Source organism: Fundulus heteroclitus, chromosome 8, assembly GCF_011125445.2.
Source record: "Fundulus heteroclitus isolate FHET01 chromosome 8, MU-UCD_Fhet_4.1, whole genome shotgun sequence".
NCBI lineage: Eukaryota > Metazoa > Chordata > Actinopteri > Cyprinodontiformes > Fundulidae > Fundulus > Fundulus heteroclitus.
In genome coordinates, this window is record NC_046368.1 from 9427758 (window position 1) to 9453932 (window position 26175).

General features: G+C 41.7%; 1 protein-coding gene across 11 annotated transcripts in view; it reads right to left on the reverse strand.

Annotated features, from left to right (window-relative positions):
• The window catches only part of vav2 (vav 2 guanine nucleotide exchange factor), a 275668-nt gene that overhangs the window by 3313 nt on the left and 246180 nt on the right, over positions 1-26175 (reverse strand). For 2 of the 11 annotated variants that reach the window (XM_036140076.1, XM_036140079.1), the window contains 16 exons: positions 25883-25971; positions 22506-22638; positions 22086-22100; positions 21641-21750; positions 21190-21291; positions 19203-19291; positions 17392-17405; positions 17283-17301; positions 14124-14251; positions 10979-11050; positions 9726-9787; positions 9188-9304; positions 8630-8717; positions 7974-8097; positions 3795-3881; positions 2525-2679 (listed from right to left, as the gene is read on the reverse strand). In XM_036140076.1, the coding sequence (XP_035995969.1) occupies positions 2525-2679; positions 3795-3881; positions 7974-8097; positions 8630-8717; positions 9188-9304; positions 9726-9787; positions 10979-11050; positions 14124-14251; positions 17283-17301; positions 17392-17405; positions 19203-19291; positions 21190-21291; positions 21641-21750; positions 22086-22100; positions 22506-22638; positions 25883-25971 (1404 nt within the window). The remainder of the gene's footprint in view (positions 1-2524; positions 2680-3794; positions 3882-7973; positions 8098-8629; positions 8718-9187; positions 9305-9725; positions 9788-10978; positions 11051-14123; positions 14252-17282; positions 17302-17391; positions 17406-19202; positions 19292-21189; positions 21292-21640; positions 21751-22085; positions 22101-22505; positions 22639-25882; positions 25972-26175) is intronic. The other 9 variants (XM_036140082.1, XM_036140081.1, XM_036140078.1 and 6 more) reach the window with 8 other exon arrangements.

Genomic DNA, 26175 nt, shown 5'->3' on the forward strand with positions numbered 1-26175 from the left:
AGAAAAATCAAAAACAATATCTAGCACTGAAAACATCAATTACCAGACCGTCATGTTGGGGCTTTTTCAAAGCTAAAATATAACAGATGTATAGCCCACGTTTGGACTTGCAGCGTATGTGAAGGATAAGAAAAATCAAGTATTGCACAGGTATTACAGGTGTAAAAATGACAAAGTACCATGACGATGATGAAGGTGGTGACAGCAGAAGTGGGAAGTGATTATCAGTTGAGTTGTCGGGAAAAGAAAAGAAGGCGGTTTTTCAGCACTGAGGTGTGGGCTGTGAAGACCCTGCAGCAGCTGCCAGGAGGCGGAGGAGCTGCTGAGATGTCCGAGTCGTCCGCTTTCTGAGTCTGCTGCTTGTGGCAGAATCTGGAAATGTCATCTACTCTGGCTTAAGAGTGATTTCTCTACAATGTACTCCTGACTCTCCGGAGGATTTCCCTTTGAGAGTCGGGAGTTTTTATGCTCTACTGTGATACTGTATGTAAGAACGTTTTCAGTAATGCAGGGATGGGAGACTTGGAGGAACTTGACAGGCCGACCTCCTGTAGAACTGAATGCCAGGTCCTCAGAGACACGGGTCCCCAAAGACCCCGAGCACTCCTCCACTCATCGGGGATTTCTTTAGTCTACATATTTAAAGTCAAATCAGCAGGCTTTGAGATGTTATAAAGTAGACCATAACACGCCACAGCATAACATTTCTGTAATAAAAATACGTTTCTCTTATATAACATTCACATTTTCTGAGAAACTGATTTTTGGGTTCATATTTATTTTTGTGAAAAATGAAAACCAGGCTATATCACCCTGTGTGTAAATAATATATACATGACTTTCACTTTTTGGACAGAATTAAGCTAAATGGAATGGAAATAAATTCACTTTTTGATGATATTCTAATTTATTCTAATATGCTTCCATCACGAGCATATATTGACATTCTTATTCTTCCTAACAGTCTTGTTAGGAGAAATAAAGATCTGCAGTCAACAACAGCAGGATATCGCTGATCTACAGTAAATCTAAAATAGATAAATAAATCACCCCTGAAAGGATCATAATACACCCTCATTTTGATTTACCTTTAAATTCATATTTTATTGAGATGCAGCCGTACTGGCCGCCTATGATCAAAAATCCAAACACAATTTTACAGGCATTTTAATCAATTTGGTCCATTTGGTGTTGTTTGTTTCTTGATAGGCAAAAAAAACATTTTTATTTTGTTTTGTATGCTAGTGACTGCTGTGGGATTCATAACTTGGTTACACCACATGTTTGTGTGAATGAAGCCACATAGAGTGCCTTGCACTCATCCCCCGTGGCATTTTAGGCAGTATGCTTGAGGTTATTGTCCTGCTGGAAAGGGAACCTCTGTTCCAGTCTCAAATCACAGGCAGACTGGCCAGTTCTGATCCGGATTATCCTCGTATTTAGCCCCATCCATCATTCCCTCGACTCGGACCAGTTTTAAAGTTGCTGACCCTGAAAAAACATGCCCACAGCATGATGCTGCCACCACCATGTTTCACTCTGGGAATGAGATGTGTTGGGTCTGGGCCAGACAGCGCTTTCCTGGGTGGCTGAAAAGTTCATTTTAGTCTCATCTGACCAGAGCACCTCCCTCCATACATTTGGTGAGTCGCCCACGTGCCTTTTGGCAAACTGAAAACGGGCTTTCTTACTTTTAACACCAAGTAATGTTTTCTTGGCCACTCCTCCATAAAGCTCAGCTCTATGGAGCGTACAGCTTGTCGCAGTCTAAAGAACAGATCCTCCCGTCTCTGCTGTTGAGCTCTGCAGCTCCTGACCAAATCTGGAGACGGTCCTCCTTCTACACTATTCCATCCACTTTCAGCAATGAACCTTCACAACCTGCAGCGAAACATCCCCTCAGCATGATACTACCACCACCTTACTTGACAGTTGTCAAGGGATTGGGTAATGGGTAGGAATAACTCTAGAAAAATGGGATTCAGCCAAAAAATGCTGTTGGTAGGCTGATCAACTCCTGGATATGAAGCTGAAGTTTGGATGAAACACATAATGAAAAGGTAAAAACTGTCCGAATAGATTGTGGCAGTTTAAGTGTTTCAACAGAGAAAATTTGTTTAAAAGACTCCAACACATAAAAGATTTACTCTGGCTATTGATAAAATAATATAAAGAGGTTTTTTTTCTCTATTAAAGTTTCTAATGGAGTTAGCAGCAGCAGTGGAAACCCAGCAGGATAAAAATCAAAATCAGACCCTTTGAAGAAGTCAGACTTTAGAAAAGAAAAGTATGGCTGTGTGACTGCAGGAGCTGAGTGCTTGCGCTCCTTCTGTCACCGCAGGAGCACATTATGACGGTCAAATGTACGGCTTAATGGTGAACATTCCTGAAATAAAGTGGCAACATTACATTCACGTTTCAAAGCCAGGTAACTGGCTGCTGCCAGCCACCTGCTTTAGGATCTTCGGGAGTTTCATCATTAAATTTAATCTCGCCTCTTCCAGACGGTTATCGCAGCACTTACTCGTCCGTTGGCCTCTCCTTTCCACCAGCCCTGGTCTCCGCCAATCTTGCTGTATATTTTGACGATGTCTCCTTCCCGCAAGGACAGCTCCCTCATGTCTCGTGCTGCAAAGTTATACCTGGCCACCGCTGTGCTCACCACCCGAGGAGTAAACACTGGGAAATGGAAACAGTAGGAGTATTGATGAAATGTATTAACAGGGTTTCCAAACAATAGATCTGCCACAATTTCAAAAACTCCACTTTCAGGCTTTTCTGAATTTATATCAAATATTTCTAAACTATAGAACAGACAATACAAAACGTCCTTATGATAGAGGGATGAAAGATTGATATGGATGGATTAGCCTTTAATTGGATGGATGGATGGATGGATGGATGGATGGATGGATGGATGGATGGATGGATGGATGGATGGATGGATGGATGGATGGATGGATGGATGGATGGATGGATGGATGGGTGGATGGATGGACGATTGATATGGTGGATGAATGGGTGGATGTATGGATGTATGGATGGATGGATGGTTTTTGTCAATGGATGAATGGATGGTTAGAAGGATGGACAATTGATATGGTGGATGAATGGATGAGTGATTGATATACTAGATGGATGGATGGATGTTAGATAGGTGGATGTGTGGATGGATGTGTGGATGGATGGATGGATGGATGGATGGATGGATGGATGGATGGATGTGTGGATGGATGGATGGATGGATGGATGGATGGATGGATGGATGGATGGATGGATGGATGTGTGGATGTATGGATGGATGGATGGATGGATGGATGGATGGACGATTGATATGGTGGATGAATGGGTAAATGGATGGATGGATGGATGGATGGATGGATGGATGGATGGATGGATGGATGGATGGATGGATGGATGGATGGAACTTTGAAACAGTGGGACATGGAATAAAATCAGGAAGCTGAAATATTTGACCAAATTTTATTTTTCCCCCTTTTCCAGACTGCGTAAAGGACCCAGATGTTAAAGACCAATATCCGTTTGTTCTTATCGGTAGGAACCACATGTAAGAATTATAGCTGTAAACCTTCATGTAGAATGACAGATAAGCTATAAAATAAAGAAACATCTTTCTTTCCTTCATTTAATGAGGAAATGTCATCCTTGCAGAATTCTAATGTTGGTAAAGAACAGAATCCGTCAGAGAAGAAGTATTGAGCCCGAGAGCTCCTGGTTGGTAGGTGGTTTCAGCTTAACAATTACAAGAAGTCAGCAGGAGCACAGAGGAGTACCTGACCAGAAGGGAGCGGAGCTCTGAGAGGAGAAGTTCAGACCTTGTGGACTGAGGAAGGAGAAATTGTAGGAGGCGCAGGTTGCTGCTGAGAGGAGGAAACAGAGAGAGAGAGAGAGAGAGAAAAGCAGAGAGGAAATGAAGCCGAAGATGTTTGAGATGCAAGCAAGCTGAGCTAAAGCAAGAGAAGCAGGGTTAAAAAAAGAAAACACATTGATGTTCTGTTCACAATTTGTTTTTCTGCCTCAAAACGAGAAAAAAAACATCTCTAAGGGGAGGAGGAGGCTTTAGACTCCAGCTTTCAAACACATCTAGTCCATCATTAAGTGTCGGTTTCAAACCAATTCTCACCCACTTGCATGTGTCCAAACATCTCAGTGAGCCGGGCTGACAGCACTAACTTAGGAGAGTCCAACCTGCAGGTGAGTTTAAATCTGCAGGACATATTTTGGATTTAGCATGACATGGATGACTGAAAATCTTTATCGGGCAAACCAACATCATCATCCAAGCTTTGCTGAATATTTACGAGGCACAGGAATCTTTTAGAAAGAAAACTATTGAATTTGGAAAAAAAATATAAAAAATACCACAAAATTGTTTGTCTGGCATTTAGCAAACAAAAATAATTGTGATATATTCTGGTGATTATAGATTTTGTTTTTCTACTACCACAGCTATCTGCGTGTTTATGCCGATGGGAGGACGCAGCTGCATCTAAAAAGTCAGTAAAGAGTCAAAGCTTAATCGAGGTCCCAAATTTAGGCGAAACAGAAGAGAGCCGGCTTCATTCTGGTGGCCAGAGTGAACAAAGGCAGAGCGGAGCAGGACAGAAGCCAGAGCAGGGACACGGCCAGTATTCATGCGGTCCGATGCACAGAGAGGGCAGCCAGTTCTGTGGCTCCACACGCCTCCAAGTTAGCTTCCTTTCCCCTTTGTATCCCGCTCTCTGTCATTTAAATGTGTCATCTCCCTATTCTTCTCTGGCCTCCCTCAATTACTCTCTGCGTGAGTCAAGAGAGTATTTGAAATTAGCAGCAGCAGGAAAAGCAGGAAAGACAAAGGAAGTAAGGGGCTAGTCCGTCTCTTTTAACCAAAGTTACCACAGACACACAGCAGCTGGACATGCATCCGCTGCACACCGACTCCCCTGGGGCTCATTACCACAGCCATGATCACTCGTACAGCCAGGTGGATCTGCAAGGACAAGGTGCAGTCCATCTCTGGGCAGAGACCACGGTTACTCCAGCTCCACATCACAGTGGCAGCACACTAACAATGGAAACCCATTCGTCCTCCTCCATTTTCCAATTTTCTTTCTGCTACACTCACCCCACCTCATAATTTTTACACAAATCTTTAGTGTTTATTTTTCCTTTATAACCACAGCATAATCTCACATTGTATATATATATATATATATATATATATATATATATATATATATATATATATATATATATATATATTATAAACAGGCAAGAATTCATTTGAACACATTTATTCCTTGTGGGAAAAAATAGCATAAAAACTCAAGAATTGTTTTTGTTAATCAACAACTTCACAGTTGGTTAACAATTTCTATAAAATGAAAAAAAAAATTATCTGATCAGAGGGTATCTGAACTCTTATTGTTCAAACCACAACCTCCTCTTCCCTGTGGTATAAATATGATATAAGCCCATTTCTCTTGACCACCTCTCAACATGGGAAAGACAAGAGAACATTCCAATCAAGCATAGATCTTTATAAGTTGGGAAATGTACCAGGAGTTAGTCACTCATCCAAACTTGATAATATCTGCAGTCAGAGAAACAAGGCTTGACGAGGACCAATATTCATATTAACATGTCTCCATAACAACTGTTAGTTGCTAACTACATGGCAACCTGTAGTTTTGGATGCATGTCAGGAAGACGCCCTTTCATGCAGTTTGCTAAACTCTACTGGGGCTTTCAGTGAAGGTGTTTACTTTGTTTCAATGAGAATAACATTGAGCTTTGGAACAATAAACAGTCCTGAGGGGGTTGATGTAAAACACTGAATGAATACACTTCAAATGCTCTGGGAACCATGTAAGATGAATGAATAAAAAAAATCTATTTATATTAAGGCGTATTAAACACATATTTAGGCTTATCGATGTGATAAGCTGGAGCTTGGAGTGGCCTCTGTGGTCATCACTGGTTCTCTAGCAGGACAACGATCCAAGACAGACGGCCGAATCAACGCTCCTTTCGTTACCGTTTCAGTCCCCCTGTATGTGAAAGCTGGGCAGTGAGCTGAAGATAAGAGGACATGAGAAAGGATCCGGGATTCGTACAATCGGGAGACGTGCAAATTGCTCTCTTTGCATGTTCCAACTTTGTGAAATTTTACAGGAAACTAAGTGCTGTCCCTCTGGTGAAAGAGATTACACACACTGAAACGTTACATTTTCTTAAACTTTTTAACAGCAGGGTTACACAACGGCAACAATTATTTAAAAAAATTATTATGCATTTTTACCAGCAGTTCCAGTAAGTGTCAAGGGAACTCTGTGCTATAATGCGGAAGACTCTGAGATGAATATGGACTCTGATATGTCTAAAGCCGAGCGTACACTGTACGAGTTTTCCCCCTTTTCGGGCCGATTCTTCAGTCGTGCGAGCATTTTTTGAATCGGGCCGAATTTCAGCTTGGTCGAAGAGGGGGGGAGGAGTGGGGGCTGGCTTCTCACGACTACCTCCCGATCAGGAATCGGACGATCGGTGAAAATCAAACATGTTTGAAATTCAGTCAGCTGTCGTGAGGTTTTCGTGAGCGCATCCTGCTGTTCAAGCAGAGCTACGAGGGGGCGCCCTCCCCTCCTCTCCGTCCCCGCCAGCGGAGGGAGGGAAGCAGGCGTCCCTGAAGCAACCTCCGGCCGGTGTTGGGGAGGGCGAGCCGTCCGGTCCGCGCAACGCGCTGGCCGCCTGTTTCGGCATTCCTCCGCGGTCCGCGCAACGCAGAGGAGGGGGGGTGGGGGGTGGTGTGGGTGCGGGCCAGGCGACCTGCCGTGCCGCGCGGCCGCCGATGCGTCTCGTCTCTCCTCTCTCTCCCCTCCGTTCCCCCGACGCCCGGTGCCTCCTGCGGGCCTCGCCAGAGCTGGGCTCGAACCCCTGCTCTGGGTCCCTGTCACCTACCGTCGCGGTTCCGTCGCACAGTTTGAGATGTATATAAGTACCACCACTGAAAAACTCGTACAGTGTACGCCCGGCTTTACAAGTTAGAATCTGGGTCTTCCTCATTACTTCCAGGCTGGTTTTCAACATCAGTTTTCTTCAAGACACGAAATTAAGATTCAAAAGCATCAACTCTTCGTTATCCCTCAGTTCTGAATGCTGAAGACAGAAACACAAGGTCATTTCTTATCTGCGTTGTCTAAAATCCCCTGGCCCTAGTGATGTTTGTAACCCACACAGACCATCTAGTCTATCACAACAGAAGCAGAGAAGCACCTCTGTTTTACAAATTTGTGCTGTTATTGGGATCATTGGGAGTGGCAAGAGCAGCTCATTCAACGCAGGTTTTGGGACATTTTGTTTCTAGTTTTCGAACATCGTTGGAGAATGCATCATGTAAGCTGAAGGAGTCCAGCAGCACAATGGAAGCAGCAACAGACGCCAGCAGGTATGATTTGAGAACTGTGGTACTGATACGGTGGCTTGTTAGGTCCAAAAGACATATGCTTTCTGTAGTTGGTTCGGATCGGGGCCATTTTGTATTCAAACCAGAAGCAAACTGCACGAGAGTCCGTTTGGAAGCGGACCGAGACCACCTCAAAAAGTGGGTCTCGGTTCGGCTGTTTTGGTCCGGACCAAGCAAAAAAGGTCCGGACCAAGGGGGAAAATTAACTCTGGTCTGTTTAGTGTGGACCACATGTGGCTGAATTTAATACACCCTAAGTCAGCCTAATGATAGATGGGGAATTTGGGGAGTAAACTGCACTACACCTTCAGTCCAGCAGGTGGTGGTAATTAGAAACCCAACGAGCAAACAAACAAATCCTGCCATTTATGCACAAAGCAAAACTGAGAACGCACAAGTGCCGTATGTCCTCTTCCTTTATTCCATTCTCAATCACAAAAAGTACACGTAAAGTAAAAAAAAAACAACTCTTATAGAGGGTGAGTCAAAGTGCTGCAGAAGTGAACTTTACCTGGTGAACGTGTGCTAGCCCGGGTTAGCGAGCGGTCTCTCGACTTGTAGGGATACCTCAGCGTGGTGTCCAGCAGCTTGAAGCTTTCCTTCAGTGAATGCGACTGATAGTACTCCACCAGCTCCTGTTGCGTCACAAAACACACAACGTTTGGAATCTACAGTGCTTTGCCAAAGTATTCATACTCTATTAGGCAATTTTCTTCGGTCATCTTACAACCAAAACTTTGTTGTACCTTATCGGGATTGGATGTGATACAACTACACAAAGTTGTGAAAAATCCACACATAGTGCTTTGCATGTAGGCCAGAAGGTTTTCTTTAATCCATCTGACCAGAAGACCCTTCTCCATGTTTGTTATGTCCCCCACATGGCTTGTTGTAGATTATAGAAACCTTTTTACTACACGTTTTCCTGTAAATCCATTTACCTATCTGAGTTGTTGAGTTGTGTCTCTCTGCAGATACTCCATAGTTACCACGGGTCTTTTGGCTGCTGACTTAATAAACACCCCCCATACCTGCCCTATTATTATTAGGAGAACAGCCATGTACCGGGGAGTGTCCAGCTGTGGCATAGCCTTCATTTTCAAATGATGGACACTATTCGCACATAAAACTGTTGTTTCCCCAATTAAAAACTGTTTACCGCCTTACCAGAAGACTCTCAAACTTCTTTGCTTCAGTGATGTGGATCCAGTTGTCTTTTTCAATAACTTTGATGTGTTTTACTTCATCGTTGAATCTGCACAGAAAACCCAACGTCGCAGAAGTTGATTTAATTTATCTGAAGGCACCCAGATTCATAATGTCAAAGTTTGATTCCTGTTAAATACTTCTGTAAGTATATTGGACTAGAGTAAATGAAGGCTTTTCTAAAAGGTAAAGATGATTGTCAGATTTGTTCACACTTGCAAAATACATGAGAAGCTCCTTCCTGCAGTCCTGCTGCACCTGCGTTAAAGGCTTGGAAGCAAATATGCAAATGCCTCCTAATTCATCATGATGTGACAGCTCCAGCAGGAGCTCAAACAACAATTTCTGTATGGAGCACCGTCTCCAAAGGGAGCAAAAATACACCAAAAAAGCAATGATGGTAATTAGGTGGAGCCAAAAACCTGCTCTGCTCAAACTGGCCGGAGACAGTTTTTGCTCCGTAGGACGTAAATGAAAAACCTGAATGGTTTCCTGTCCAGCTCTGTGTAGAGTACTCACTTGATGCTAATGGCGAACCTCTCTGCCTCTGCCGTCCTCTCCCTGATCAGGTACGTGCCGCTGCAGTGGGATTTCAAAAGGTTGTCCGCCTGCTGTCGCTCCATGTTCCCCGCAAACCTAAGAGAGTTACATCCGTTACATCAGCAGAACCACATGCTGAGTTACCAAGTTTTTGGAGTGTTTTTGGCAAATTTTAGAGCATTAGCACAAAGATTTCTCAATAGTTTTACTGCATGTATTTCTACAAAGGGTCAGGATCTAACTAGAGAACCTGCAAAAAACAAAAAGTGGGTTGGTTGGTTGGTTGGAGGGATGGATGGCTCCATGGATTAATAAATGAAAAGATTGATCATTTGATAGAGAAACAGAGAGATAGATGTAAATGACATATTTCAAATATCTCTCTGAACTCTGTTTTTATTCTCCAAACCTTTCCAGACATCGTAGGAAGTCAGGGTAACAGCAGCCTCGCATACAGAGAGAGAATAAGTGTCCCGGCCCTTTAAATCTAAAACGATGAGATGTTGTAGTTACATACCAAGGATATCCATAGTAGTCTGCTTCTCTTGATGACTGCCGGCTGCATAATGACTGGAAAGGCTGGAACAAATGAAGGGAGGAAGGAATGCATTATATAGGGAAACAAGTCATCAACCTCTGCTGTGATATTTTAGCTAAACTTAGATGTAGAGTGGTCAGAGACAAAAGTCAGAAAAGGCTAAATGTTTTTTCTCACTTTCCTCCTCTCCTGCAGAAATTTGGACGGATGCATCAGCAGAACCGGCCAACATCGGCACAGCTCAGCACGTGGTGAGCTTTTTCCCTGGCTAAACCACACGCTTTCAGCTTTTAGTCACGTTTAAATGGAGGATTTGCATTTAATGTACATGACAGCCAGAGCCTGACCCGCCAAAGGAAATATCAGCAGGGCTAATAGTCTATTCATAGCAGTAGATGACTCCTAGATAAAGTTCTTTGTCATTATGGTAATGTTGGTCAGGTTGGAAAGACAACTGTTTGAGTTCATAGCACACAGAAACACACAACACTCTTTACCAGATTCGAACGTCTAGAAAGTCACATTTTTGCCCATTTGTCATTGTGAAATAGCTCAGCCTGAGTGTCAGTGAGCATCAGTTTTTAAAGTCTGGCCCAGACACTCAGTTGGGCTTTGACTGGACCATTCTGACACGTGAATGTGCAATGATCTGAATCATTCAATTGTATCTCTGTCTGGATGTTTAGGGTTGTTTTCCTGCTGGAAGATGAGCCTCTGCCTCAGTCTCAAGTTTCTTGCTGGCAGGATTTGTTTTTTCAGGATTTAGGTCCATCAAGCTTCCTGTCAACTCTGACCAGCTGAAGAAAAGCATTTCCAAAGCATGATGCTGTCACCATCAAGTGTGAAAATAGGGAGGGTGTGTTAGTTTGCCTCTAAACATAGCATTTTAAATAATAAAAATATCCTTGGGGATTTTATTTAGGGGTAGCAGATTACCGCACACCGAATACAAATAAAAAACACACTTTTAACCATGTTACATTTACTTTCCATCTAACAGTTATGCCCTACTTTGAGTACTTTTAATAGGTTTAGGTTACAAAATGTGACATAAAGGCACAGTAATTTTGAGCAAAAGCATTCTGTGCTGCATATTCTGGACATTTGCTCAAATAACTTTTCTTTGATTGGGCATGAACTCTATCTGAACATGCTTGCTTTAAAGTAATTCATTTATGGTGCATGTGTCACACAGGCAGTAAAAATGGTCACTTTAGAGCAAAAAAACCTACCTTTGGGTCTAAGTAAGGTTTTACACATGAACTGGGAAAGAAGCCACTCTTTTGCGTTTGCATCAGCTTCCCCTGCAAGATACAGACAGTTTATTTTTGTAGTTGAGTCGAAACCGTTCAAGCAAATGAAATGCTTCAGAATCACGCATCAATGCATGACAGAATAAAATATAAAAAAATTATCAGATGAGAATGAAAAATTAGAAGCAAGAAATTGTTCACAGTTTTGGTCAGGTGTTAGCCATACTTATCCTGGACATGAATATTATCTTAAGATTCAGACAAAGAACTTGAGTTTCAATTTATTGCAGATTGTCTGTAGTTCATGCAGGTTCAAAAATATACATAAATACGTAAATATTTTAGGAAGCGGTGCTGAAGGTATAAGACTGTAATAGAAGGAAGAGATCAGCGGCTATTAATATTAATCATATTAAATAGAATATTATTGAAAAGTTAATTTATTTCAGTAACTCAGCTCACTAAGGGAAACACGCTATGTAGATTAACAGGCTAATTATGTTTTTAAGTATTTATTTCTAATTAATTCTACTTAATTATGATTTTATTCCACCTTCAGCTAATAAAAACACAGCATATAACATTCAAATATTGCATCATATATAAAAAAAGCACCATTTATTATGCGGAAAAGTGAGCTTAATGAAAAGTAAGTTCAACAGGTTGTTTTTTAAGCAGGTCTCATATCGATAGATAGATAGATAGATAGATAGATAGATAGATAGATAGATAGATAGATAGATAGATAGATAGATAGATAGATAGATAGATAGATAGATAGATAGATAGATAGATAGATAGATAGATAGATAGATAGATAGATAGATAGATAGATAGATAGATAGATAGATAGATAGATAGATAGATAGATAGATAGATAGATAGATAGATAGATAGATAGATAGATAGATAGATAGATAGATAGATAGATAGATAGATAGATAGATAGATAGATAGATAGATAGATAGATAGATAGATAGATAGATAGATAGTGACTGGAAAACACTGTTGGAGTAAATAATTGACAGCCCTTGACGTCTTTATAAAGCTTCCCAGTGCAACTGTTTTGTCTATAAGACGTGGACCTTTGCTGCCCCCTAGTGGTAACATCAAAGGTTACTGCTGGCAACAGGTTTAAATAATGCAAAAGCTTTCAACCAGAATGTTTTTTTTCTTTCCTCATACAATAATCTGCAAGCCGGCCAATAAACCAGGTTGAAAGATGCTATATTCACTTGGCAGTGAATACGTATTACATCCACTACATGAGATTGGATTCTGATGTGAGATGATGCGCTCACTAAAAAGGGAACACATCTGTCAAGATTACTCATCAGTGTCAGACAGAAGCTAGAGTGCCTTTACTGTGTCCTGCCTTAAGCGATCGATTCTGAGCTGCAGCAGCCCTCTGACATCGCACAGAGAGATTTAAACCACCGCTCTGTCAAGGGATAACCAACTTTAATAGCCAAGATAAATTCAGTGCATCACAAAGTCGCCCCGAGTCAGTCTTGGAAAAGCAGGGCCAAATATTGGAGGATAAAAGTCGATGATTCAGAGACAGCAAAAGACCTCACAGCGACATCGACTGATAATTATTTATTATAGAGCAGTCTCCCTCAGGTCGGCAGGTTTAATAAGACAATACAATGAGTAGCATGTAGAAACTCCTCCAGGGAGCTTCTGTTTCATATGTAAAACACAAATGGAAAAATAAGCAACATAAAGGCTGTCTCACTTTTAAAGGGATCCAATTCATCACATTGCAAGTTTATCTGTTGTTGTTTTTTTGTAGTTTAGTCAAAAGAAGAGTAAAACTACCAGCCTAAATGTTTCTGAAAGGTTTTATAGAAATCCGAAGGACTCCCAGGAGTCTCGGCTGGCTGCTTTGCGTCGTCACAGAAATATCAAGGCTTCACATTTAAATAAACGTCTTCATATACTTTGGCAGGGTTCCTGAACCAGTTTCCCCCCCCCCCCCCTATACAAGATCAGCTGCATTCTTTTAACAGAAGGCAGAAAAGGTCAGCACTAGACTCTGCCGCCGGTGGAATCACCTTGTGCATTGATAACTTTGGTTGTTTTCTGTCTGCCACCACAGCGTTGCAGGGGAGTTTCAGCCCTCTCTTCTTTGCACCATTGCTTCCATTCTTCCTGCCCTTGAGATGCAGCACGTCAGACTGCCTTAAGGTCCCACTGAGGTAAAACAACCAGACTGAGGCCTGGACTTTGACTGGGCCGTTGCAACATCTTTAGCCACGCAGTCATAAAGCCGCTGCTAAAGCCGCGTGCCTCTCGTGAAAAGGAAATTTTTCCAGATGTGTTTTTTTTTTTTTATTGCTGATGTCTTTAGGTTTAAAGCCCACCTGTGTGTGAAAGAATAGAAACTAAAAGTGCTAATTACTGTCACTTATTCACGTTTGAAGTAGGAAGAGACGCCACCCACGGCCTTAGCAACCAAATCATGGAATGACAGCTTTATGCGCGACACGGAGTGAGTTTACACCTGTAAACTGACGGAGAGGCAGAAAGTACCACTGCATCATGGAAAGGGAAGACATGGCACATTAGACTTGTACATGAAGGGGTACGATCTCTGCTTGGATTAGACCAAAACATCAGAATAATTGCTTCACTGATCCAATAAGTCTTAGAAAAAACAGTTTTCAGACTGATGTTTCAGCTTTTGTCTGGTGCTCGTGTCATAATAAAAAAAAAAAAAACATTCACTCACAAAAAAATAATAAATAAATAAATAAATAAAGCCTCCTATCTGCAGCTTTGACTTCTAAGTTGTTGTTGTTTTTTTATCATAAAACATTTTTTAGATTTTAAATTAAACTACAGAAAACTTTCTCAGACATCTGAAAGCACAGAAGTTATCCCTCCAGATTTTCTCCAGACCTGAAAACTGTTACACCTCCTGCTTTAATGCAGTGTTTACACTGATAATCTATTTAATCTGGTGGGTTTTATCAGCAGCAACTGGATCCTTCTTTCTTCCTTCAGTCCTCTGAAAGAAGCAAGGCTGTACTGAGATTTTCTCCCACCGCTTCTCTGTATCGGCTTGTTTTTCTTAAATAAACGCGAACGGTTGGTGGACTGAGGGACTGGAAGCCGTACCTCCCACCACGGGGTGTCTGGGTCGCCCTTTAGCAGCTCGATGAAGTCTCCTGTCTGGAAACTGAGAGGCGTCTTCCCCGGAGGTGTTGGGGTGCCGTGGTAGTTCCTCACAGCCACCATCTTCGGACCTGAAAAAAAAAAAAAAAAGAGTTTGGAGAAGCACAAGACAGCAAAAGTTCAGTTAAAGGCAAAGAGGGAGGATGATTCTGTCTGACAAGAGGGTTAGATTGGGGTCTAAAAACTGGTGTTACTTTGTGCTGGTCATAGAAAATCTAATATGAGGTTTATGTTACTATCAAATAGTTGTGGAATGGGTTTAAACACAATGTGCGGTTCAACCGGCCTCTGTCTTTGTTATTTTGTGGGTCTGAAGCTACAAAAAACAGAAAAAATTGTCTAAAATATCAGAATTAGCTTCATTGGCTAAGATTTAGTCTGTAAACAAGGAATTTGACTTTGGTTTGACGCTCTCGCAGCATGCAGACAGATAAGCGCACCATAACCCTAATTTACAGAAGTGCCCTGATTAGGCATAACATTATGACCACCTGCCAGAACGGACTGGTGCCACTCCTGCTTTAAAAATAGCCTTGACCTGCCGAGGCTTACACTCATCTACACCCTTAAAGCGGTCCTCTGGCTTCTGGTACCAGGACCTTATCAGATAATCTAGATCTTGTAATATGGGAGCTGAGGCCCTCATCAACCAGCACGTTCCATAGATGCTCGTTTGGCTTGAGATTCGGGCATTTTGGAGGAACGTAGTTCCAATGAACGGGTGTAAGTTATCTGCTACCACCCTGAGGTGGGTTGCACGTGTCAGAGTAGTTTCCACGGATGGCCGGACTTTTCTAGTAGAACACACTGCTTCCACTGGCTTTGCCTTTTTCCCACTGCGCCTGGGGCCGTGTGTTAATCCAGGTTAGTTACACACGCATGCCTGACCAACCGTGAGCTGTAAAAGAAAACAGGATTCATCTGACCAGACCACCTCCTTCCATAGCTGCATGTTTCAGTTTGGATGTTAGGATGCCCATTGCTGGTGCTTCTGGCGGACAGGGGTCCACAGCGTGGGCACGCTGACCGGTTTGGGACTTTGCAGCTCAATCCTCGAGTCACTGCGTAATCTGACACCTTTCTATCGGAAAGGTGCAGAACAGTAAGTTCTTCAGCCCTTTCAGCTACAGCTTATCTCTGGGTCAACCTGTCCTGCCCTAACGGCATCAGTGAGTCTTGGCCAACAGTTCCCTGATGTTCCTTCCCTTGATCACTTTTGAAATTATACCTATACTGCAGACCAGAACCTCCTGTTTTGAGCTGGTCATCTTCAGCTAATAGCCAATAAAAACAAATGTTCAGTTTCTCCATACATTTTAAAATACCATCAGAACAATCAAAAAGGCTCCAATGAACTTTTTTAACCAAACCTTTTCTGCACCGCCAGCTTTCTGCTAGTAAGCTTGGGTACAGCACTCTGTGAGCACCTAGTTTCTGGATCCCCCTCCTACTGAAGGGGATCACTGTCTGCTGGACGACTGGCAAGTCTTCTCCTTGATTCTGTAGACCATAAGAACAAGCTTATGTATTAAGATTTATTTCTTGCTCTTATGCAATTTTCTAATATGTCTGAAAATTATTTTTTCCTTATGCATTTCCTAAATACGTGAAACCAATGACTTGATTAAGCTGAAATACATTATATTATAATTGCACCGGTACATATGCTTATCCTCGAGTACAAAACCAACTTTTTTCCTTCCACCAAACTTTCTCCATTAGTATTCTAGTGTGCAGAGCTGGATGAGCGGCCAGCTTCTTCAGCAATGCTGTTTTATAGCTCACCCTCCCTTGTAAAGCTTTCCACTGACAGTCTAGACCAGACATGTGACTAATAGCCCACCTGTAGGCGCTCACTCTATTCATATCCCACAATGCACTGCATCAGCTGCTCCCGTCCCTTGCTGGAACAATGGTAAACCAATTTGTCTTGAGAGTGCACTTTTTGGTGATAAGCTGAGCACTTTGCTGACCTTCAAACATCTACGTGGAGCTTACAAAACAACAGTGTAACAGCACACTTGAAGCAAAGTATGACTCCACGGGTCCAAATGGTTTTCCCCCTTTAATCCCTGAATCGATGCCCCAGCTCCGCCTCCAAGCTGCTCCAAAGCTCTGCAGGCTCAGCAGAACCTACTTGTGCGAGCAGCTGCTCGCCGTGATGAAGATGAACAAAGTGGCACATGAAAGCCGTTTTACTGGTGCTTGCATCCAAAGCATCCTCTGAACTTCCACATCTCAGAACTTTAAAAATGAATGAACTTCTGCCATGCAGCGTCACGAGACAAAATGGCATAACGAGAAGACAAAATATATCTATTTTCTTTTTTCTTTTTTTACAAATGCTGTTATAGTGGTTTTGTTTTTTCCTTGTCCATGGTCCCTGCAATATCACATAGTTTTTATTTTAAGAGATGCTTTCACCAGCTTTTTTATTCTGCTCATGATTGATTGCTGGTGAAGATTCTCAGTCATCCAGGTCACGGTCATTCCAAAAAAAGGTAAAAAACAAAGCAACTGGACTTGTTTTCCGTAGTTGAAGACGTTTCGCTTCTTCTCCAGGAAGCTTTCTCAATTCAAAAAGTCTGGAGTAATGTGGAGTACCAAGCTTTATACCACTGGCAAACTCTTGATTGATTGCATTTTAATACCTTTGTTCCAGCTGTTAAAAATCATAGTTCCGATTAAAACATGAATAATTGATATAATTTGGCCCATATTAGCCCATGTTTTACATTTTATCCAGTTCTATGATTAAATTTGTCAGCCCTTAGTTGAAATATCTTTTAATTAGCTCAGTGTGTGAGGAATCCGTACAATACCAGTTCCCCTTTTTGCAACTGAAAGTGGGCCCTCAAATTAAAACTCTGTTTGGGGCCTCCTAAAATCCTGGTCTGAATCCGAACCAGCCCGTGATGTTTGGCACAATCACTGGTCTTCACCAGCCCCAGCACCAGCACCAGCTCTGAAGGCATCCTGGTGTTACGCTTGAAGTACCCAGAAGGTGGCGACAAAGAGCTGCGCTGCACCAGAGCTGCAGCAGCCACCCAGTTAACCCGTTAAGAGAAAATCAAGGTGTTCAGCATCAGTGAGATAGCTCACCTGGTGATAGTCCAGGGTCCTGCAAAACAGACACAAAGCGTGGTCAGATACCTTTGAATACTAGCTGAGGTGCATGTTTTAGGGTGTGTAATAGAACGGGTTCACTCACCATGTCGAGAGGATCTGAAATGACACAAAAAAAGTATTATTTTACATTTTAAAATGAAGAAAGAACATGTTGTGGAGTTTGTTTGCTTGTGACGTGACTAAAAAGGATGCAGATGCACACAGACGCGTCTTGAGTGAAGGGAGCGTGAAGGTGGCGACCTAAACATGGAAACTGTGTGGTCACATTATTTCCTCTCATTTTGACCAGTTTGTCCTCGCAGCTCTGTTTGATTCTCTTTACCCTGGCTTGCTTCAGTAAGTGAAAGGCTTAGGTTTCCTTGGAGATGGATATCAATGATTATCTGAACCACAGTGGACAAAACCTGAGGGACACGTTGTCAATCGTCCTGAAGCCACAGCCAAGATTAAAATAACTGGCTACGGGAGGACAACGCGCCAAGCAGCTGGATATATTCAGTATGCTGCAACAAACAAATTACATTTTTCTTAACTCTCGTTAACTCTCAGTAAATGGTTGATTATTCGGTCTTTTTATAGCACTTATAGACAAATCAGACAACGCAGACGGAACCACTGATAGATCCAACCTGTCAGAGTGAGACAACAGCCGCGGTTCCTTCATCTTAAAGAGTTACGATGCAAAAATCATGTAACCCACTGGAGGAAATAATCCTTGCGAGACCAAGTATGAAACCCCCCCACGGGGTATGAAATGGCTTTCCCATGATTCATCCTGACTCCCAGTTGCTGTTTCCCTCTTTGGTACCAAACCCGACGACACAATGAATTAATCCCACCTTCCTCCCCTCTTTTCTCCCGCTGTTCAGAGCAACATGGAACCGGGCCAGAGTCCCATTCTCGGCACTTCTGGTGAAGATGTGTAAAACGCCTTAACACAAGTACATCTTCCACTTCAGCTGCAAAACCTAAACCTAAACCTAAGTATAAATGTCCTGTCTTTAATTTTATTACATTTAATTTATTCAACTTAATAACTTACATCAGAAGAAAGAAATATTTGCTTTTCACTGGAATCCCCAAATCTCCATAACAACCGTTACAACATGTCTAAACTGCTAAACTGTATGGAGACGTTATTCTGAGTCAACATTGATGCTATTTTCAATTACTTTGATGGTTCAGGGCTCTGTTTTTATAGATCTTTGAGGGTTTTTCATTAAGAAAATGTCTCACGGGGGTTTGATGCGAACAGAACATTGAATACATGGAAAAACTCCTAACGGCCAGTTTCAGGTTTGGTGGAGGATACATGGGGCTGTTTTTTCTCCAAAGGACCTTTAAACCTTGTAGAGGACATGGCATCATGATCTCTTTAACATGTTGGGACATTTTAAACACAAATCTGGAGGTGTCTGGCAGAAAACCCAATATCGGTCATCATTTAGGTCTTTCTACAAGACAGTGATCCCAAATTTATGACCAAAGTAGCACAACAATGGTTCGCCAGACCCAAAATTTCCATCTATCGAGGCCCAGCTTAGCTCCCAGATCTCGATTCTTTAGAAACCGTGGGATGGGCTGAAAAGAGCTGTACATAGAGGGATGCTTAAAGATCCCTCTGTTTGTTTGCCCCAACGCTGTTAACTGTTATAGGAGGAGATAAAGTGCAGTCCTAAGATGATGCTACAGCAATAAAAGACACATTTAGGGCTTTTTACGCACATTCTCAGTGGCGCAAATCATTGGGAAAGGAGCTGTAACTTCGACTGTTGACCACTGTTATCGTACAGACCGTGAACGCTGCTGTTTGTCAGAACGCTGCCAAAGATCACCCTTCACCTCCACACACTTAAAGTGAAAAACAGATGGTGTGAGAAAGAAAACACCTACTGATTTTACAGATGGTGATCACTTCCAGGCACTCTTTGTGAGCTCCTGTTCCGCAGCGAGAGCAGTAGTAGCCCTGATAGAAAATGCCCCTGGAGGAAAGACACACACACAAACATTCAGAGCTGTAATGCAAACAGGAAGTGTCTCAGACGCACATTAACCCCCCCCCAGCATTAGGGACCTACTGCTTGTTCTTCCAGCTTGCTAATGTGGCTACTTTAAAAATAAATAAATAAATAAATAATTTCCTGCTCTTGTCATTCTTTCAAATCAGAGAACACACTGACTTTACTTAGACCCTCGTGGTCCAGAGGTGTTTCTGTAATGGCCACTGTTAAAGACTTGCATGCATAGCAATGCTGCCACACGGAATAAAAGACTCCCATAAATCACGAGAGGATCCACCGGGGGACGCGGCACTAATTAGCATCTAGATGGCTGGTGCCTGCCTCCAGCGGCTCCGTGAATTTAGGTCAGCGAAGGCCGTGAACATTTTGCAGGTCAACACATAGAGCGGGTCTGATCCGGCTTACTGGAATAGAGGTGAGAGTGGTGATCCACGGCAGCGGTGGCTCCCCCCCACCCGCCCGCTGCAGTCGAGGAAGCCTGTTTTGGGCTTAAAGTCTGGATGTTCAAAAATATCCACCAGCAGAGACAGCTCTGGCACTAAAGTGTAGCCTATTGAAGCTCTGGTTGTATATTTAGGGTTATTGTCCTGCAGGAAGATGAAACCTCTGCCTAAGTATTAACTCTTGTGCCTCTAAAAGGTTTTCTTCAAGGACTGTAATGTTTTTACCTCCATCCATCCAGGCTTCCATTTCCCTGCTGAGTAAAATCATTCCCATGGCATGATGGTGCCACTACCATGCTTTGCAGTGGGAATAGTGTGCTCAAGGGGATGTGCATTGTCTGTTTTTCCTCTCCACATAATATTTAGTATATAAAAGGGTTAATTTTGGTCTCCTTTAAACCACTGGGGGCAAATAACTGGTGGGACTTTAAGGGTTTTCTTGCAACAATATCTGTCATCTCATCACCCTTCTATAAGGGGGGCGTGGCTTATTAGCAAAAAACAAATTCAACTATCAGTAGGCCTGTAAACCTACCCTAGCACCTGAGCTGTGGAGCTCTGCAGCTCCTCCAGAGTTATGACTGGCCTCTTGGCAGCTTCTCTGATTTCTGCTCTCCATTTCCAGCCCTTCAGAGTAGACGGAGAGTTTTTTGTTCTTTGCAGGTTTGCAGCTGTGCCGTATCCTTTCCATTTTCAGAAGATGGATGGAACAGCGCTGTAGGAGAGGTTCAAAGCTTGGGGTTCTGTGTTCTATCCGAACCCTGCTTTAGACGTCACTACAACTATCCTGCTGACCTGTCTACTGCGTAGAATCTCCTTGATGTTCTTTACTTCTTCACAGAACAGCTGGATTTGAATTAGATACCTTTTATTAATTAAGTGACTTCTGCATGCACACCATAAAAAGGGAACTAAAAGTAAATAAGCAGATAAATAAGACTATTTGCCAATGGAAAAAGATGTTTGCGCTTAAAATAAGAACAATATTATCCTGCAACAAAGTGCAGGATATCTAATTATCTTATTTTAGGGGTAAAAATACTCATTGCATTAGCCGAAAGCTCAAATCAAGGAAAAATATATTAATTTCAAGAAAATTGTACTTACTTTCAGTTCCCTTTTTACAATGCGGTTGGTTGCACTAGATTTTATTTAGGGTTAGCAGAGTAAAAGTGGCTGAATACTAAGGTACAACAAACTGTTTAGTGACAGAAATACTTCAAACTATTCATTATTTTGTTTCCACTTTATAATTACGCAGCAGTTTGTGTTGGTCTGAGCGACACAGTCCCAGTCAAACACTCTGCAGCATCCATGTTGCTGTGACTTCCTTCTGCAGCTGTGGGCTACAGAAATCTGCAAGGAGCTGCATTCATGCTTCATTGTTAATTTAGTGAATGTCCCGAAAAGCCTTACCTTAGGAGCATCTTGCAGACTCGGCAGTTGGTGTTCTTGTCAAACGTGTGCATTTGGAAGTTGTGCTGGTTGGCGGTAGCTCTCTCCGGCTTGATGTTGGACCTGGACAAGTTAATAGTTCCTCATAAAACAAACCGATCAGACACGGCGGCTGTCCAACTGGGAGACCCCAGTTCCTTTCAGGGGTCTCCCTTAAACCTTAGTTGCTTTTTTATTTGTTCATTTGTCACTGTTCAGAGCCCTTTTAAAACACCAGATAGCTACTTTAAGAAAAATAGGATTAAGGATGGCTTAAAGATTTTACTCAATATTGTGTGTTGAAAGCATATAAATGGCCTTTTAATGTAAAAAAAAAACAATTCATTCAACTGAATTTCCAGAAAAAAATGAGGTGCAATTCGAATCCCATTACAGCAGGTAACACTGATTTCCTCTCTGTAATCATACTCACATGGCCATCTCAAATTGCTCCATCCACTTCCTCTTTGTTTCCTCGGTTTTACAGAAGAACTGGAAGCCCTGCTTTCCTTGCAGGTGGATCAGGTAGAAACCATAGGACCACTAGAGAGAAGGAGTGAGCGCAGGGGAGATGGCAGAGGGGATACATGGAAGGCAGTGGCAGACAGAGATGGACAAAAAAACAAAACACACATTTACGTAAACTCGTGAGCTTTTGTGTATGATCGGTTCAGAACTGGAAAAAAAAAAAAAAAAAAAAAGAAATCCCCTGCATGCTTTAGCAAAGCAACTGAGCAAAAAAAAAAAAAATCTGGAGTGCCAGTCACAGAGCAGAGAGCTACATGTGCAATCACAGCATGACACCCAAAGAACAACACTTCTAAAAATAGGCCTCCATGAGAAGACGAGTTAAATACAAGCAGATCGCTTGGGCTTACCATTTTTCCACTTGACTGGAAGGCATGCAAAAAAAGAAAGACACCAGAGAAAGACCCAGTTACACATGCAAACATGGACGGAGACATGCAGATTCAACACAAAACCGAAGAAAAAAACAAAGGCAATGTTAGACCAGCGGCACAATGCACTAAACCATGTTCCCATCAATCCCTAAATGACCTTCCTTGCATTTGCATGATTGTTCGAGCACGGACGAGCACGACGCACGATCGGCGCTTCAATGCATTACTCATACATATCGGAAAGTTTCATCAACAAGCTCCTTCGGCTCAAGGACACCGTTTGTAATGATTGTGCAGGCCGTTTGATCGCGTGCGCTAGCAAGAGACCAAACTGTGGAGCAAACGGTTCAGCTCGGCGGGATTTCAGGGCGAGAGACAATTAAATGTGTTTCTAACCTTCTTCATGTCCCTGTTGTTCATGGGGTCGTCGGACATTTTGTACGACTGGAGCTCGATGATCTCTTTCAGCTCATAGCTGTAGCCTTTCCTCTTGCAAACGATCACCACTTTGTCAAACAGGAAGATATACCTGCGAACATAGAAAACGTCACGCATCAGCGATCAGATGGTGAAGAATAGGTTACAAGTGAAAATAAGAAAAGTGGTAAAACTTCATAATATCAGGTAATTAAAAAAAAAATAACTGAGAATAACAGCGTGTAATAAAATTGTAACAATAGTAATTATTTGATTGTAAGTTTCTGTAGTAAAAAAGTGCGTACATTTCCATTCTTACGTTTATGTTTGATACTTAAGCATGAATTTAATTCTGGCAGTTATCTGGCAATATTCTGGTAATTTATGTAATATCATCTACTTATTATGTCTTTTAAACAATTACTCTGTCATTAACATCTTATTATACTGTCTGTCTCTCAGGTAGGGATGGGTATCTTTTACATTTGAACCGGTACGCTATCAGTACCCGGTACCTGGGAATACTGGTGCCGGTACTTAATGGTACCTATTTTCAGTACTTTTGTGTGCTTATGTAGTGATAAATGTTAGTTTATTAATAAAATATTATTATTTTTTTTTAACATATTATACATTGTCTGAATATTAATTAAGGCGATGCAATAATAAACAAGGTTTTACCAAAACAATTATCAGAGGCACAGAGTGAATGAGGTGAATAAGGGATTGAAGCTGTGTGTGAATAAAATTCAGGGAATGGTTTAAGTTCAACAGTTTCAGAGAAGATTATTTTTTCTTAAAAACATATTTTATCCTGCTTTGTAAATCAGGGAGGGATACGTTTACAATGAGGGAACAAAGAGGCTTTCTTTCCTCTCTGTGCTTTCTGCTCTGACTGGAGACGGGGTTCGGGTCGAGGCAGCAGCTGTCTGTCTGTCTGGGAGACAGAGCTTGGAGACGCTTGGAGAAGATAACCTCCAGAACAATTCAATAACAGAAGAATGACGCTAGATTTTCCACTAATCGATGTTTTCAAAAAAAGTCGCTGGATGGGTCAGAAAAGTGGCTAAATATAGCGAAAAATTCGCTACATTGGCAGCAGTGACCAGGCGCTTCCTCAGATTAGAAGCATTCCCGCCACTAACCTTGTTCTTCCCATCACAAATATTGCAGCGACACCAGCAGCTACTGACGTCATCACGCTCGTGTGCGTGCAACGCTGTGTTCATGTTCGGCAGAGAAAATCGCCCACTCTTCTACTCCCTCAGTGTCACAGTGATGCGTTTAGGTAGCTAAACATGGTACCATTTGATTTTACGTAAATCGGTACCCGCTAGTACCGGCAGGATTCAGTCCGTGCCTATAAGAGTACCAAATTTGGTGCTCAGCTCTACAATCTCTATGAACATTACTTCTGGTAATTACTTACTCCTACATTATAATTATATTTTACTATCAATTACTCTAGTTAACATGTTATTACTAGGGCTGGGCAACGATTAAAATATTTAATCGCGATTAATCACACTGATTAATCGCGATTAATCGCGATTAATCGCATTGTATTTACAAACTCCAAGAATGAATTCAAAAGTAGTGTAAAGAGCACTTTTATTTTAATGTTCTGCTGCCATATGAACAAAAGTGTTGTAACATTTGTAGCACTTATCAGTAACACATATTTAGTGTAAAGCTCAACTTAAACATGTAAAACAAAAAATAGCAATAATAATAAATTAAAGCTTATTGCCACTGACAGGGAATTCTCTTTATGGGGAAAAAATCTACCAAAAACAGGCAATTTCTGAGGTAACAGCAGGGAGCAGCATTACCATTTTATGTTCAATACCAAAGTTTAACTTGGCAGTGGTTCCAACTAACTTGTTTCTGTCATATTCCATGCTGGAAGAACTTTAAACTGAAATGCTTGCTAACTCGATATGCTTGCGTTTATTTGACGTTGACACGCGGTTTTTTGTTGTTGCTTTCTCGCGCGCATATAGTGAATGGCAGGGGGAAAACAGGCAAAAATACATGGATACTTTGAAACGAGAAGCGACTTCACCGACGGCGTCGATGCAGACCCCCCCGCTCCGCTCCGCACAAAACTTGTTCCGGCCGCCAACTCACCGCCTCGCCTCGCCTAAGCTCGCTCGCGGTACCTGCGGGAAACACCGCCTTCCGCATGTCAGCTGTGTTTTTTTCCGGCCAGCACCTTTCTTCCTCTTTGAATCCGAGGCTGGGCTGACAGCAAGGTTATTGGCGCATTATCGCCACTTACTGTTCTGATTCAAACCCCTACACAGCAGCAACAGACCTTCACAAAATAAAAGCATGTGACCAACATGCGTTAACGCGCGTTAAAGAAAATATCGCCGTTAATAGTCTAATGAGTTAACGCGAAATTAACGCGTTAACTTGCCCAGCCCTAGTTATTACAACTTATTACTAACTATAAATAATGTTAACATCTTACAGGTAGCGTCCCTGCCACGTAATTACAAATTTAGTAAAATATATATTGTCCAATAATTGCATATGTATTATCAAACAACAAGCAAACTACTTATTTAAAGCCGTAACCACCAGGTAAATTTAATGATAAAAAGATTACTCCATTGTTAATCTCCTCTTACCAAGGTTTAAGTTCTCGGGTTAAAATATATTTATATAAAATGCTACCAAATTATAATTTTAATTTCCAACCATCACTCTATTGCTGATATTTTAATCAAGGTATTTCATTGCCATTTAATTAATTTAATTAGGATTACAAAAAACTCAAGCTTTTACTCTGGTAATAACATCCTGATTATTTTGCTGATAACAATAATGTTAATATTAATGTCACTTCACTGATAATCTCATTAAATATTATAATACAGAGCTTGTATTTTGGTAAATAGTTGAAACCACATATTTAGATTTAGTTACTCTATTGTTAACATTTTGGAACACATTGTAACCAACAGGTAGTTACATACAAATACTTAAGGTAAATACATAATAATACTTGCATCTTTAAATAACAATTGTTAATAAATGAGTTATTCCACAATGTATGTCTTATTGAAAAGCCTTTACTACCATGTAAGTACATGGAAAACTCTTTACTATGAATTAGTCTTATCAATGCTTTATTTAAAGGCTTTAGCTGCTCAGTAATTGTTAAACAAAATTTAACTGCAAGGTACTTTTACCCAACTGTTACTTTTTTTACAATCAAAAAATTACTCCAATGTTAGTATCTTATATTACAAACTTACTGGACGGTAATTACAAGATAATAGTTTTGCAAGTTAGACCATTTTTTGGTACCGAACAACTAGCCAGCCGTTATCTGAGGTCAAACTCACCGGTCTTGTTTTGTTCTGTTGACGATGGAGCTCACCTTCAGCTCTCCGTCTATCTTTGGCCTGCCGTACTCCTCCAGCTTCACCTGCTGCTTAGATCATAAAGACAAACATGGTGGCAGTCTCCTGCTTTATCACTCAGAAACTGAGCATTATAACACAGCTGGTGAATTATGACTATGTGCTTGCGGTGTGATTGCATTTGATGGATATTGGTTCTGCCCGGGAACCTTCTGAACAACGTTATTTTCCTGTTTTTTTCCACAGCAGTCATACTTCAGACGAGTAAAAGGAGC